Source organism: Martes martes, assembly GCF_963455335.1.
Source record: "Martes martes genome assembly, chromosome: 12".
In the NCBI taxonomy this organism is placed as follows: domain Eukaryota; kingdom Metazoa; phylum Chordata; class Mammalia; order Carnivora; family Mustelidae; genus Martes; species Martes martes.
This window is the reverse complement of record NC_137900.1, coordinates 79,462,063-79,477,070: the sequence shown is the minus strand read 5'-3', so window position 1 is coordinate 79,477,070 and position 15,008 is coordinate 79,462,063. Positions and strand designations below refer to the sequence as shown.

At 49.3% G+C, this 15,008-nt stretch overlaps 1 protein-coding gene across 4 annotated transcripts in view; it reads left to right on the top strand.

The window, feature by feature from the left end:
* Positions 1–15,008, top strand: part of ASTN2 (astrotactin 2) — a gene marked incomplete at its 5' end in the record, with an annotated part of 861,701 nt that overhangs the window by 111,973 nt on the left and 734,720 nt on the right. For all 4 annotated transcript variants that reach the window (XM_080820162.1, XM_080820161.1, XM_080820159.1 and 1 more), the window contains one exon: positions 11,986–12,173. In XM_080820162.1, the coding sequence (XP_080676288.1) occupies positions 11,986–12,173 (188 nt within the window). The remainder of the gene's footprint in view (positions 1–11,985; positions 12,174–15,008) is intronic.

Genomic DNA, 15,008 nt, shown 5'->3' with positions numbered 1-15,008 from the left:
TAGGGCATTTCAGGCAGGAAGTACAGCATGATGGAAACTAGGAGGTCACAGTGCGGCTTGGGGCTGGTGGACTGTGGTTCCCAGTGGGTGTCCACCAGAGGCAGTGGGTGTCCACCAGCATCTGGCATCGGGACGAATTAATCACGGGAAGGGGTGCCTCCATGTCCAGTGTCTCCCACCTCGCTGCAAGTAGTGCTGGCATCAGTAGCAGCTCTGTGCACCCTCTTAGTTTCTGTTGGGTTTTTACAAGTTTCATTTTTCCTCTCTTGGCCCCAACACTGCATAGTGCCAGGCTGTCCTGACTTACCCCATTTTATTATCTGTCTGGTGTGAACCCAGGCCTGGGCACTCAGATACGGAACCCTCTGGGTTGAGGTGAGAGGGTTGGGGAACCATCATGGTAGAAGGAACTTTCATGATAAAATCTTTAGGCAGGGCTGAGGGAGCGCTGGAGGTCCAAGGGAATTCTACACCCTCCCCACTTGCTGGGAAACCACTTTTAGGAGTCCAGGAGGTTCTATCTTTCACCTCTGGCCTGGCCCCACCCCAAATCTTTGTCTCTAACCCTCTTATAGTCCTTGAAGAACATTAGATTGTGAGGCTGTGTGACCTTGGGCAAGTTGTTACCCATCTCTGGTCTACATTGCCCAGTCAGTAAAATGGTGGATTTGATCACTGATCTCCATTCCGTTACACTCCTTCATCTGTGAGGTTTTCTATGATTCCAGGTTGAAGCCAATAAAGATGACTTAAAAGGGGTGGAGGGGAACTGGGGCTCCAGACAGAAGGGTCCTAGATACTGTTTCCAAGTGAACCAGGAAGTCTGATCTGTAACCTCTGCCTCATTTTTCTCTGTAGTTGGTACCATGCCATCCCCCACTGCTGTTGAACAACCTGATTCTTGTCTCGACAGTGGTGAGATAGACAAGGAGTGATGAGAAGACAGACAGCTGTCAGGGAATACGCAGGTGCTAAGTGCTGTGCTGGCTTCTAACACGAGTCATTCTTAATTCTCAGGACATTTGTCAGAGATTGCTTTCAGGATTCCCATTTTCCATATGAGACAAGTGAAGCTCAGGGGGTAAACCTAACTTGGTAAATGTTTCTTGGGAGGAAGGAGCAAAGTGGTCTTAAAAACTTAATTCATGGGGCACCTGGCTGGCTCAGTGGGTTAAAGCCTCAGCTTTCGGTTCAGGTCATGGTCTCAGGGTCCTGGGATCGAGCCCCGCATCGGGCTCTCTGCTCAGTGGAGCGCCTGCTCCTCCTCTCTCTCTGCCTGCCTCTCTGCCTGCTTGTGATCTCTGCCTGTCAAATAAATTAAAAAAAAAAAAAAAACTTAATTCGCCCCCAGACAGAATGCTTCCTATACCTTTCCCAAGACAGATGTGCGTTTTAAAAGCAGAGGGCTCAACAGAAATACTCAACCCCAGTGAATGACTTCATCATGATGGAAGGTGTGATCCCAGCATCTGGCTGACTGGGAGGTGCTGTCCCTGTACTCACATCACACCCCCAGTGTGGACTTGGTCCCTCTTGTCTTTTTACTCGAATGTGCAAACTCCTTTCCTCAACCTGGTTAGGAAAGCGGGGCGAACACTGGATTTGGAGTAAGGGGTGCGGAGCTTGAATTCATGCTCTGCCCCTTACTAGATAGAGGACCATGGGAGAGTCCAGTCCCCTGCTGGGACCTCAGGCAGCACATCTGAACAGTGGGTGTCCTTCTGTCCCCCTTATTCATGTGGGTTTCCCTCCCCTAGCTGAGTGCCCGGCACTTAAGCAGGTGTTGGTGAAAGTTAGTCCCTGTCCCCATTCTTTTGGCCCCCTCTCCCCCTCAGTTTGCAGTGTTGTGGAACAGGGGAGGGGGAGAAAAACTCATTGATCGTTTGGGTGCATTAAGGGAAGAAAAGAAAGTGAGAAACAGCGAACACACGGAGAAACCCAAGGACATATAGTGAAGCTAAACAACAAAGAAAGACCAGGTAAAAAATGCAGCAAGGAGGGAGGTAAATGGTTCAGGAGAGAATAACCAGGAGTAATACGATCCAGTTCCATCCACTATCCATCTATTTTCAAATGGAATCTGAAACGATGTGCTCTTCTCCCTTGCTGATAACTCTTAATTCTCTTCCCCTCCTGTATTTAACTGGATATAACTGTATTATTTATCTCTACGGCGTGGCTAGGGAAAACAGGTTTTTTGTAAAAGACACAGTTCCCCAAGGAAGCGGGAGGGGGCATGCTGGGAGTGGGGGGCCAAGGCAGAGGTAGCTGACAGATGGGAGCGAGGACGAAGAGGGTCTAAGGTACTCCTGAGGTGTTCTTCTCCACCTGCCACTGCTCTGGCTGTGTCCCAGCCCCACCCCCACCCCATCTCTCCACCTTCTACCCCCCAAGCAGCCTCCCCAACTGCACACCACTGTGATGCATCTATGGACGTGTAACCTGGCCTGACATCAGGACCTTGTAGACTTATAAAATGTCCAGATTATAGACTCTGCCTGCTTACCTTGTCCAGACCCCTGATAAATGAGGAGCATTAACTCCCTCCTCACGTGTGTTCTCGTAACACCCTGTGCATGCTCTCGTGGCCAGTACCAGGGAATTGTCCCCTTCATTGATCATCCTTTTTCTGCTCTCCTAGATTGTGATTTTCTCGAGGGCAGGGAACTCATAAAATGTGCAACGAGTGATGCATTCATTCAACAGACATTTATTGGGTACCTCCTGTATGCTAAGCACTGAGGACAGCAATTAGCTAGACAGACACGATCTTGCACTAGGATTGAATGAATAATTGATGGGTAAACGGATGAAGAAACCGAAGGAGGGCAGGATGGTGTGTTGTTGCTGCTTAGTGTCCATGGAGGAACATCCGTCCCAGAATGGAAGGTCCGTGAGGGCAGCAGTCAAATTTGTCTTTTTGCTCAATCTTTTTGCCACAGGACCTAGCACTGTGCCTGGCATAATTTAGGTAGTCAATAAATATTTATGGATACTATATTATTTTTGGAAGATTTTTATTTCAAGCAATCTCTTTGCACAGCGTGGGGCTCAAACTTACAACCCCTAGATTAAGAGTTGCACACTCTACTGACTGAGCCAGCTGGGTGCCCCATGGAAGTTAGATTCTTGAATGATGGGGATAATGAGTGCATTTGCTTTTAGGACGAAGTGTGGGGCTTTGCAGATTTCTGAGAACATTGCTAGGCATGGCTTTATTTTCTCTTAATTCTATGTTAGGTGTGATACGAGTAGGACAGCTGGCTCGAGTTTCTTCCTGCCACACACATGCTTTGCAAATAAAGAAAGAAAAACATAGAGGTTTTCATTTATAGTATTTGGAGAGCTTCATTAGCCTCTACACTAGGGCTTGGTCTGATTGCATGAAGGAGCCCCAAGTGGAACCTAATATTTCTTATTCTGCCTGGGAGACAGCCTGTAGTTAAGACACGGCAGTCCCCTCTTTATGTCCCTCTCTGCAGACTTGCTATCTAGCCTTCTGTCTCTGTTTCCTCTGTAATGGTGAGCCTCTGCCTTTTCTACTGGTTTCCTCCCACTGGACCCTTTGCACACCTGCAATCCCGCCTTTGCTTTTGTGCCATTCCTCCATCCACAGTGCCCTCTGCCACATGGCCACTTGTTGAAATCTTGACCATCTGTTAAGACTCCACCACAAAGAAACTTTCTAGATCCAGCCAGAATTCATCTCCTCTCTTTCAAGCTTTCTACTTTGACTTCTAGTTATTTATGACATGCTTTTTCTCCGCTCATTGGCCCAAGCTCCTGAGGATAGAATCCCTCAAAGCCAGATCTCAGAAAAGGTTGGTTGACTGAATCTTTAAAGTGAGCATATATCTGCATCTAACAGAGGCAGAGGTAATGTATATTCAATGTAGAAAATGTAGAGAAAAATGAATCAGATCATGATTAAAATCACCTCTGATCTCACCATTTGAAGAGCACTTTCTTGATGATCTGGTGTATTTTGTTCCAGTCTATTTCTTTCCAGCTGTATATATACACATACTTATGTCTAAACAGAACCACGGGATTATCTATTTTCTATATAAACTTCCTGTCTATCTCCATCAGAATCGCAAACTCCTCGAATGTTTAAAGTCTGTCTTTCTCTTCATTTGCATTCTCTTGGGTGTCTACACTTGAGCCAGATGTTAAATAAATTTCTGTAGTGTTGCTCTATGGGAATCAAGCCATCATGGCTGCCCTGAGTTGGCATTTCTTCTCTGTGTCCTCTTGGAGTGCCCACTTGAATTCAGATACGGGAACAGCCCAGCTCAGCTCAGCAAACGTTTACAGAGCCCTCTGCCCTGCATTTGGCCACTGTCTCAGGCACTCGGGTACACAAATGGCCCTGACGTGTCCCTGCACTGGAGTCCAGTGAGAGAGGTCAGCTGTATAAACATACCATTTTAACATGGGTAAATACCAAACACCGCATAGATAAATACCAGAGAAAAAGGCAGTGGTGAAATAGGGTGTTATAATAGTGCTATGAAGTGAGACGTAACACCTATAACTGGAATGCTTAGTGAGGACCAAGATCGAAGCTAATCTCATTTAATTATCTCATTTAATTCTCATGTTATCTCATTTAATTCTCAAAAGAACTCTATGAGACACGTGTTATTATCCTCACTTGACAGATGAGGAAACAGGCACAAACAAGGTAAAGAGTCTGTCCAAAGACACACAGGGGAGCTGGCATGCAAATTCCAGTAGTTGGTCTCTCAGGGTCTGTGATATTACATAGCACACCATATTCCCTCTTTATGGAAGTGTAAAGGAGTGTCTAGCTCATATGGGGGTCACTGAGATCTTCCAGAGAAGGTATGGGGTTGAGTCACAAAAGCTGTCCCAGCCTCTGAAGAGGCATCTTCAGTTGAGGCAACTAAATGATGTGCTATAAAATTAAACTGGTTTCTCTTGGCCTTAAAAAAAGGGACGGGGGCGGGGGACGCCTGGGTGGCTCAGTGGGTTAAGCCGCTGCCTTCGGCTCAGGCCATGATCCCGGGGTCCTGGGATCGAGTCCCGCATCGGGTTCTCTGCTCCATGGGGAGCCTGCTTCCCCCCCTCTCTCTGCCTGCCTCTCTGCCTACTTGTGACCTCTGTCTGTCAGATAAATAAATAAAATATTAAAAAAAAAAAAGGGAGGGGGGTACGGTGCCTGGGTGGCTCAGTGGGTTAAGCCTCTGCCTTTGGCTCAGGTCATGATCTTGGGGTCGTGGGATCAAGCCCCGCATAGGGCTCTCTGCTCATTGGGGAGCCTGCTTTCCCCTCTCTCTCTCTGCCTGCCTCTCTGCCTACTTATGATCTCTCTCTGCCAAATAAATGAATAAAATCTTTAAAAAAAAAAAGCATCTTCAACAACATTGAATTAGGAAAGAGCGTCGTGGATGTGGAGATTGCATAAATATTTGATCAGATTTAATGTGTCAGTGCAGGGAAAGGAGTGAAGAGAGAGGTAAGGGAGGGGAGAAATGCAGGGGCCAGGCTCCTGAAATTAGATTTTATCCTGAGGGGAGTCAGGAGCCATTGAAAGATTTCAAGCAAGAAAATGATGTGGTCAGATTTACAGGTTAGAAACTTAATCCTGGTGGTCATTTGCAGGATGGTTGGAAGGAAGCCTGCAGGTAAGCCTGCCAGGTGGAACCTTCCAGGTGGTCTCCACTGGCCCCTTGAGATCCATGTTTCACCCTTTCCTCCCTGCTGAGGGCCCTGGAAGCCTGACCTGTATGATTTGCTCTACCCTTGGGTGTTTGGTTGGAGTTGGCCCACATGAGGCACCTGCAAGAGATTAGCAGGTAGAGGGAGAGTGAGATGGGAGCATGTAATACCCCACCACACCCATGGTGGGCCATGCCTTGTCAGTAGCCGGCATATTCTACTGGAGGCCGCAGCTCCTGTCTGGCGGTCCTTTCCTACAGCTGTGGCTGTTTCCTGGATTTACACATCTCCCTCCCGTCATCCCTCCAGGCCTAGGGTGGTGACAGCTGGTTGCTGTTGCCAACCTTGAGATGCTTCAACACCAGTTTGCCTTAATTCTACCTGTGATGATTAATTTTATATGTCAACTTGGCTTGGCTTAAGGGATGTCCAGAGAGCTGGTAAAACGTTATTTCTGAATGTGTCCGTGAAGGTGATTCTGGAAGAGACGGGCCTTTGGATCCGTAGACCGAGTAAAGGAGAAAGGCCTTTATCAAGGGAGGTGGGCATCACTCAACCCACTGAGGGCCTGATAGAACCGAAAGGTGGAGGAAGGGCAGATTTGCTTTCTGCTAGAGCCGGGACATCCGTCTTCTCCTGCTCTTGGGCGTTAGCACTTCTGGGTCTTGGGCCTTGGGACTCAGACTGGGATTTACACCATTGGCTTCTTTCATGCTCAGGACTTAGTTTTGGACTGGAACTGTGCCACTGGCTTTCCTGGGCCTCCAGCTAGAAGGCAGTAGATTTGGGGACTTTTTAGCCTCCATAACCATACAAGCTAACCCTTCATAATTAGTCTTTTTCTATGTATCTCTATATATCCTGTTGACTCTGTTTCTCTGGAGAACCCTGACTAATACACTTCCAGAGTCTTTGTAAACAGCCCATCATTAAATACTTCTCAGTGACCTCACTGAGTGTGTCTTCTCTTCTGGGACAAGACCCTGACTGGCGCAAGGCCATATGAGGTGTTCTACAAGAGGGATGATGAAGGTCAGCATCAAGGCAACCATTGTAGAGATGAAAAGGAGGGCGTGCACGTGAGATCTCTTTCCCAAGGTCACTCAGCGGGATGACCCCCATGAACGCCGAAACAGCTAATGGCAAGGGCGGCTGAAGTCAACATCTCTGCCTTCCTCAGTTCTTTGTACCTAGGCAGCGAGTTCATCTCATCTAATGTCTGCTCCCTACCCCCCCCCCCCCCATGAAGCAAAAGACTATTTGCAAACTCATCAGAAGCGCTCTCCGGCCTTCTGCGAATTATCTGCTGGAGGGTCAGTGGAGCCGTGGAATCAGGAGGCGGGTTACTTAGCCACTTGGGAGATGTTACCAAGATGGCTGGTGATCAGAAGAGCTGCTTATTTTCATAATGACCTTCAGGAATTAAATAAAAATACAATGAGTGCCATAGATTAGGAAGAACAAGCCAATTAAAAGCACAACACGCCTTCGGGAATTTTTATTTCTTTTCCAGGAGGCTGAAAGGCATCCGTGGCTGCCGAGGCAGGATGGCGGTCTACCCAGAATCACTGATGAAGGCTGATCCTCTCACTTGGCTTTACCGGGGCGGTTGAGGGGATTTGAGCCTATTGAATATTTCACGAGTTACGGCCCATGGGGGGAGAACAGAGAAAGGTGAAAAGGCAATCCCTGTGTTTCTTTATGATTCCAATATAAAACCAAGCTCTCTGAGGTGGGAGGGAGGCAGGCACTGGAGTCAGCCTACCGCCGGAAGGCATGGTGCACCAATTCTCCCACTTTAATATCTGCTGTTTCATTTTATATTCATCATGTCAGCATAATCTGCCTTTATGGGAATCGTCTTGGTTCCCGACCAAATGCGTTTAGTCCTCCTTTTGCTTTAAGTTTGATTGTAATGTGACTTGAAGACTTCAATGAAATGTTTATATGGAAGGACTTGGGGAAGAGGAAGGGGAAAATGCAATTGGAAAATCAATCAGCGGGGAATTTCAAGAGCTGGCCTTGGTTATGCTAGTATTTCTTTGACCTGTTTTTAATGGACACAAGACTGGCTCTCTGATCAAGTGTACTTCGCTGTTTCCCGACTGCACGCCGAGGAGAATATACTCTGTCGCCGGGATTCAATACCCTTAACCCTGTGTCTGGAGTTTATTTCCAAATGATGTCCCGCCACACTCCTTACATGTGTGGCTTCAGTGCCCTGAGATCCCCAACCGCCCAGGCCGTCTCTATGCCTCCTTCTCGCATCTGAAAGCCAACAATATGCCCATCTCTGTAACGCTCATGGTACCATGTTTTTAGAGTAGCTCTTTGTCTCTAAGCTAGGAGACTCCTGTCACACCTTCATATTCTCAGTGGACCTTTACTTATTCTTTCTTTAATTCTGTAATGAGGCTTAACAATACCTCCATAATCTTATTATGGTGTGTGTGTGTGTGTGTGTGTGTGTGTGTGTGTGTGCATCATTGGCAACTTAGTTATTTTTCACTGAGCGCTTACATGCCAGGCACTCTTAAAAGCACTTGAGATATGGCAGGAAATAAGCGAGGTCTCTGTTCTCCTGGGGGGACAGGCATTAAACACATGTTTCAGAAAATACATATGATTCATTTCTAATAGTGATAAATGCTATAAAAAGGTTTTGTAAAGGGGATACCATAGGCCGTAGATGTGTGTGGAGAGGAGAATTTCAGCTAACCCTGGCAGAGCCTCTTTGAGCAGGTGTCACTTGGACTGAGAGGCCAATGCCAAGAAGAAGGTAGCTTAAAGGTCTGGGAGGACAGTTCCAGACAGACAGGACAGAGAGTTCTTATGCCCTGGGACGAGAGTGAACCTGGTCTGTTTGAGGAACAGGTGTGAGTCCTGCAGGGCTGGAGCGCATGAGGAGGGGATGCTGGTAGCAGGTGGTTCAGGATAATGTGCAGGGTCTGGGGCCATACTGCATGGGCAGGTGCACATGTATGGGCACTGAGATGCCAGCTGGGGAGTGGGGAGAATTTCTGCCACTAAAGTGTTGAGTTTCCTGAAGGCAAGACTGGGCCTCATTTCCCTCCATGTTCTGAGCTACTAAAGTGCCCACAATTGAGTAGGTCCTCAATAATGTGTGTTGGATGAGTGAACACACACACACACATGAATGAATGAATGGATGGATGGATGGATGGATGAGAGGATGAATGAATACAGGAATGAATGAGTGAATGGTGAAAGACTGCATGAGGGGATGAGTGGTGAATGAATGAATGAGGGAATGAATGAATGAATGAATGGAGAATGAATGAATGGGGATACATGGGGAAATGAATGAGTGAGGGAATGAATGGATGGATGGATGGATGGATGAATGAATGAATGAATGAGGGAATGAATGAATGCGGGGTTGAATGGCTGGTCCTTCTGCTTCCGCCAGGGTGGTTTTCTCTCCGAGGCCCCATGGCCCTCCTCCCCACCTCAGCAACAGTTTCCTTCCTTTGTAATAGAGTGAGTCCAGAGCCGATCTCTGTGATTCAATATTTACTGTGTTTCACACACTGTTATTATCATTTAACGTTTACTGTCTGCTGACTGTGCACTCATCGCTGTAGCAAACAAAGAGCTCAATCTAGTTTTGGTTCATGGGCTAATTTAGTCAAGGAAAAGGAGATGTTGCGAGAGCCACCAACATAGTAGCAATTGTGCGGAGCGGACATCGACTGGGTCCAGCTGGGCATCCGTTCACCAGTGGCCTGAAGCGAGGGGTGACTCTGGCTGGTCCTCTCTGTTTCCTGATCTGAGCATGGGGAAGGGGGCTTCTCCGGTGGTGGGATCTTGAGCACAGGCTGCAGAGAGCTCCAGGAGTGAAGACCGCAGATTTCGGCAAGCCTCCCTTCACTCGCTCCATCTCCTCGGTCCCAGGCTGTGGCAGTCAGACGCGGCTTGGCCAGGGCCTTCCCAACCACTGGCCCATGAGTCCTTCTTCATGAGCTGCTGCACGAGAGAGCTATTTGCAGGGCAACTGGTAGCCCAGGGCTCTCTGGGCCTCTGGTTCCGGGCTTTGATGCATGGAAAGAAACATGAGTGAGGGACTGAGCACACCCATTTACCATAATGTCTTCACCTTGCCTTGGCCCAGCTGGCTGGAGGCCAGAAGAAGCTGCTGCCAGTGCTTCGGGTGCTGAGGCCCAGAGGTGGGGCGGTGGGGGAAGAGAAGGCACTGAAGAGAGACCCGCTTCACACCCTGGGCTCCCAGCCAGTCTCCTCCCCCCAGGGTCCCACAGTGAGCACTTGGGGTCCTTTGGAGCCCCCGTGTCCTAATTACCGATGAAGTCTTGTGGTTATCTTCTTCCCCGCTTGACTCTTGGCACAGCAGGTGAAGCCCAGGCAGGTTTTCACTTGGGCTCATAACCTACTACATTCCGGCCACCTTGTCTTTTCCTTGGAATGAGGTAGAGGCTGTTGAGGGTTTTGAGTCAAGAAGTGATGGGAGAGAACAGGCCGGGCCAGGAGTCCTCCGGCTTCTGGGTAAGAATAGACAGAAAAGCGAGGGAAAGAGCCAGAGGGGAGTCCTGTTAGGAAGCCCGTGTAGCTAGTCAGGCAAGAGAGGGCAGTGCGTTGGCCCAGGTGGTTGCAGGAGAAGAGCCAAGAAGGGATACATTCGGGGTGGCTTTTGAAAGGTTTCCTAGTGGACTGGATTAGGAGTGGGAGAGAAAGCAAGCACTCAAGGCTGTCTCAAGGATTTTTCCACCGCAGCTCAAGGGTGGATTAGATCCTGTCCCTGTTAATAATAATAATGATAATAAATATTAATAGCAACTTTTTATAGCCCTTACTAAGTGCCAGATGCTCTTCCCTAAGGACTGTTGATTGTGAACCTTAAGGAGTGAGTCTGCGGGGAGTGGGCGATACAAGAATAATTCAGTAGAATTTGGTGAGCAAACATCATCTCTTCAAGGTGACTGTCTTTCCTTCTGCGTCTCCAGGGGCTGCAGAGTGGGGTACAAGGAGAGCTGCTTGGATAAGGAGTTCTAGCTTAGGTTTGCCATCAGTCCTCCTCAAGTGTGTGTGTGTGTGTGTGTGTGTGTGTGTGTATACACACACATGTTAATGAGATCTGTGGTGATTATGGGAATACTGCCCCTTGGTCAGCTCCGTGTCTTGGGAGGATGGCCCAGAGCCCCAAGCCTCAGACATTATTATGGCTACTTGTCTACAATGGAGTGCCTCTGTCTCTATGGTAACTCTTGCTTGAATGAAGTCTTGGTAATTCTCCAGGAACCACCCTTCCTCTTTCTTCGTAAGATACCATGATAGGCCTTCCTTCTAGGACATTTCCAGGGTCGCAGTCCCTCCAGGAGGCAGTGTGATGAAACGATGGTATGATCTTACTGTGGGGACCACCTGTGCTTGCCAACGCTCCCTCCCATCCTTCTCATTCAAGAAGAGGCTATGTTGGTATGGTTATATTGGAAGGAAGTACTATTAGAAGAATAATTTCAAGACCAGTTGACGGAAGGCGCCTGGGTGGCTCAGTCTGTGAAGAATCAGCCTTCAGCTCGGGTTACATGAGAACACTGGGCTGGAGCAGTGTCTTTCCAGATACTTTTAAGCCATGGAAACTTGGGAGCCCGTGCGCCCTTCCTGGCCGTGCAGTATATATACTAGCAAAAAAACACAACAAAAAACAAACAAAAAAAACAAACAATCGGAGCTGTTCTGACTGAAGCAGGAGAAACGGGCTCAGATCAGCCCAGTTGCCAAGCTCTGTTCCTAAAAAGGGTAATCCTGAGGCCCCTAGGCTTGGCCAGATGTTCTCTCGGGCTTTTCCAGCTCTGAGGTTCCGCAGCTAACGCTGTGCGTACTTCTAGCTCCGCTTGTGAAGGAGTCACACTCTGAGCCCCTGCTGTGCTCAAGGATGGCGACGTCCTCCCTTCACCTTCTTCCGGCTCTGTGCCCTCAGGAGAATGTAGGCACTTGCGTCTCTTGCTTAGTTTGATTTCCGTGCGTTGGATTTAGAGGCACGAATGTCCTTACCATGGACCGTGCTTTCCCCAAGGGCCCCCGACGGACCTGGGTTCAGATTCCGCCTCTGCCGCTCTGTTGCTTGGGGAGATTCTCGGTCTCAGGTGACCCATCTCTGAGGGGAAGTGCTGGTCTCCACTCCCAGACTGGATGTAGGGAAAGGTGTCCAGGTGTCCAGGTGCAAAGTAGGTGCCTTCTAAGCTCCTGGCCAGGCTCCTTCCGGGCCTGGACTCCCGAGCCGGGGCGTGCCGCTCACCCAGTGCCTTTGGTCTTGTCTTGTAGAGATGTCTGGCACGGCGGCGGACATCTCGCTGGTGCACTGGAGGCAGCAGTGGCTGGAGAATGGGACCCTGTATTTCCACGTCTCCATGAGCAGCGCCGGCCAGCTGGCCCGGGCCACCGCACCCACGCTGCAGGAGCCGTCGGAGATCGTGGAGGAGCAGATGCACATACTCCACATCTCTGTGATGGTGAGTGAGCGGGGATGCCGCGAGGTGCCGGGGGTGGGGGGTGACGACGGAGAGGTGCGGGGGCGACGGAGGGAGGCGGGGGCTTGCTAGCAGAGGGAGGAAAGAACTGGCCGAGCCTGCGAGGTAGAATGATCAGCGGAAGGTCAGGTGGAGTCTGCGGTGTCCCTTGGACGGGCGCGTACCCATCCATCATCTGTCAGCTGTGACAAACTAATCGTGCTTTAGAGAAGAGAGGAAAGGGTCTCCCGCTCCTTGGCCTTTCGGCTGACCTCTCCGGGAATAGCTGTTTAACATCGGTCACGTGCTTGGCCTGTTCCGCGGGGGCTGAGGTTCAGTGCTCCAGAATTCAACGCCTTTCCAAGAAGGTCTAAGCAAACAAAATCAGAACAAAGTTGGAGCAGGGCTGCCCTTTCCCAAGTGCCCTCGGTGTGCCGGGTACTTTGACCCTCACGAGACCCCCCTGCAGTGTAGACCGTGCATGGTGGCCCTTGGGGCGGGACTGGACATAGCCCCATCACACGTGGAAGCCCTCCCACTGCCCTCACGTTACAGTCATGAATACTGAGTCAGAGGGGCCAAGACACTTACCCGAGGTCACATGGCCAGTAAGAGACGGAGCTTCTCTTGGGTACCGGAACCCCCAAGTGTGTCTGGCTACAAATCCTGAACTACGTCCTCTTCACTCTTTCTCTCACTGTAAAAATTCATGGACCATCTAGCTAACCATGTATCAGGCACTGTGCTGGGCTCCTTTGTGGACCTGGTCTCATTGCATTTTCTCCAAGAACACATGACGTCAGGCGTGTCACCTGCACGTCAGAGATGGAGTTATGGGCCCAGAGAGGGGGGCAGTGGCCTTCCGTCCCTGCAGGAACCGTGACCTGGAGCTCTTGGACTCTGCTGTCCCTTCAGAGAAGGCTGCTAGGGCTTAAATCTCTTGAATGGTGGTCTAAAATGCATGTAGGCTCATATTAATGGTTTCTTTAAAAAACTGGAGTCGATGTCTCTGCATGGTAGATAGGAAAAAACAAATTCATTATGCAGAATGTACAGGGTCTAATTGGCTCAAGACGAGATCTGATAATAGCCATGAGTGACCTCCCCCCTCGTGCTTTTCACTCCTCAAGACATTATTTTCTCTTTGAGCACAGCTCTCCCTACCAGATGCGTGAGGGTAGGAAACGTTATTCCCAATCTACGTGTGACAGAGGTATGGCGCAGAGAGGTGAAGAAATTGGCAGAATGCCACTCAGCACAGTAGTACGACCGCCCACCCCTTTCTTTTCCATCTCGACAGCCAACGGTATTTATTGAAAGTCTCCAGTGGGGCCGAGTTTTGCATTTGGTCCCGGTTCTTCTGATTCCTGTTAACACTGCATTCGACACTCTGATGAGGGCTGAGTAAGAGCTTGGAAGTTTTCTCTTTTTGGAAAAACACACACATAGCCCAGCCAGACAGCAGTGTTAATTTTGGACCTAACGCATGCTCGTCACGTGGAGGAACAAATCAAGGCCTTTGTGTTATTCATGGAATGAGTGTGATAGACTTTTCCCATATATATATTTCGCAAATGATGCAGCCGCATGCCAAGCCCAGTGCGTGCCTGCATGCTGACTTTGGGGTGCAGGAGGTGAGCACTGCGTCTCAGGGCCCTCGCTAGAGTCCTCATGGGGTGTGGGACCCCACCGGATGCCAGGAAGGCCTGATGGGGCGTGCCTTCCCATTTTCAGTGTTTGAGAGTGAGACTGTTTGGACTAATATTGGTTAAGCATTCTCTGTGTTTGGCACCACGCTGACTTACATACATCCTTCCCATAACCCAGTAACCTAGATGGTATCACCTCAATTATAAATGAGCCCTGAATGGGTTTCCTCTGCTTCCGGGTTCAGTGTTAGTTCCACTAAATCACACTCTGTCCCCAAGGCCTGGAGGTGTTCTTTACCTTTTTATTCTGCTCCGTGAGTTCCGCTTAGAAGGAAGAAGTCACTAAGACGCACACGAATCTGAAATCCCCTGTAACTGAAGACGTGGCTGGCAGAGGAGGCCGGGGGGTGGTTGGCACCTGGCCCTCTCTGCCCACGCACTAGAGTGGCCCAAGGCTACCACCTTGTGGTCCCTACAGTTCCTGTCCGCCTTCAGAAAGGCCCCAAGATCTGGATCTCACTTGTCCTCACCTTACCCCCAAGAGACAGAGTCCTGTCCAGGAAACTCTGAACCCCAAGGTGTTCACGCTGGCAGCCTGGCTTCTCTGAGGTGGGACACACCTGCCCCCTACGCAGAAGTAGGGTGACATGGAGGTGAATAAGCACGGACTCCAGACCCTCGGAGCCAGGATGTAAAGTCCCACGGTGCCACTGACCACTCTGGGCGATGTGGGACAAAGGTTTAAATGCCTCTGTGCCTTGTTTCTGTCATCTATAAATGAGAATGCCACCAACACCATGTAGGGACACCACGTACCTGTATCAGAGGAACTTGGCGTGTAAGACCCTTAGCTCTTATTCTTATGGGCACTTTGGTTGAAAACTTATGATGTGTTTATTATACCCTTTCACTTCATAAGTGGATAAACTAGGGTCCAGATATAAACTGTAAGGTGTCTAAGATCTCCAACCCATCAGCAAGGCTTGGCTTAGAGGGCATGCCTCTCAGTGGCTTAGATAGACTCTGTCATTGCTAATCTGGCCACAGACAATTCAGCAGGAACAAAAAGAGGGTTTGCTGCCTTCACCCCTAAGCGGCCGTTTAAAGTGGCATTCACGGTGGCTGCGATCTCTTTCCCCATTTCACAAATGAGAAACTTGAGACACAGTGTGTTTATTGGAGTTCTGTG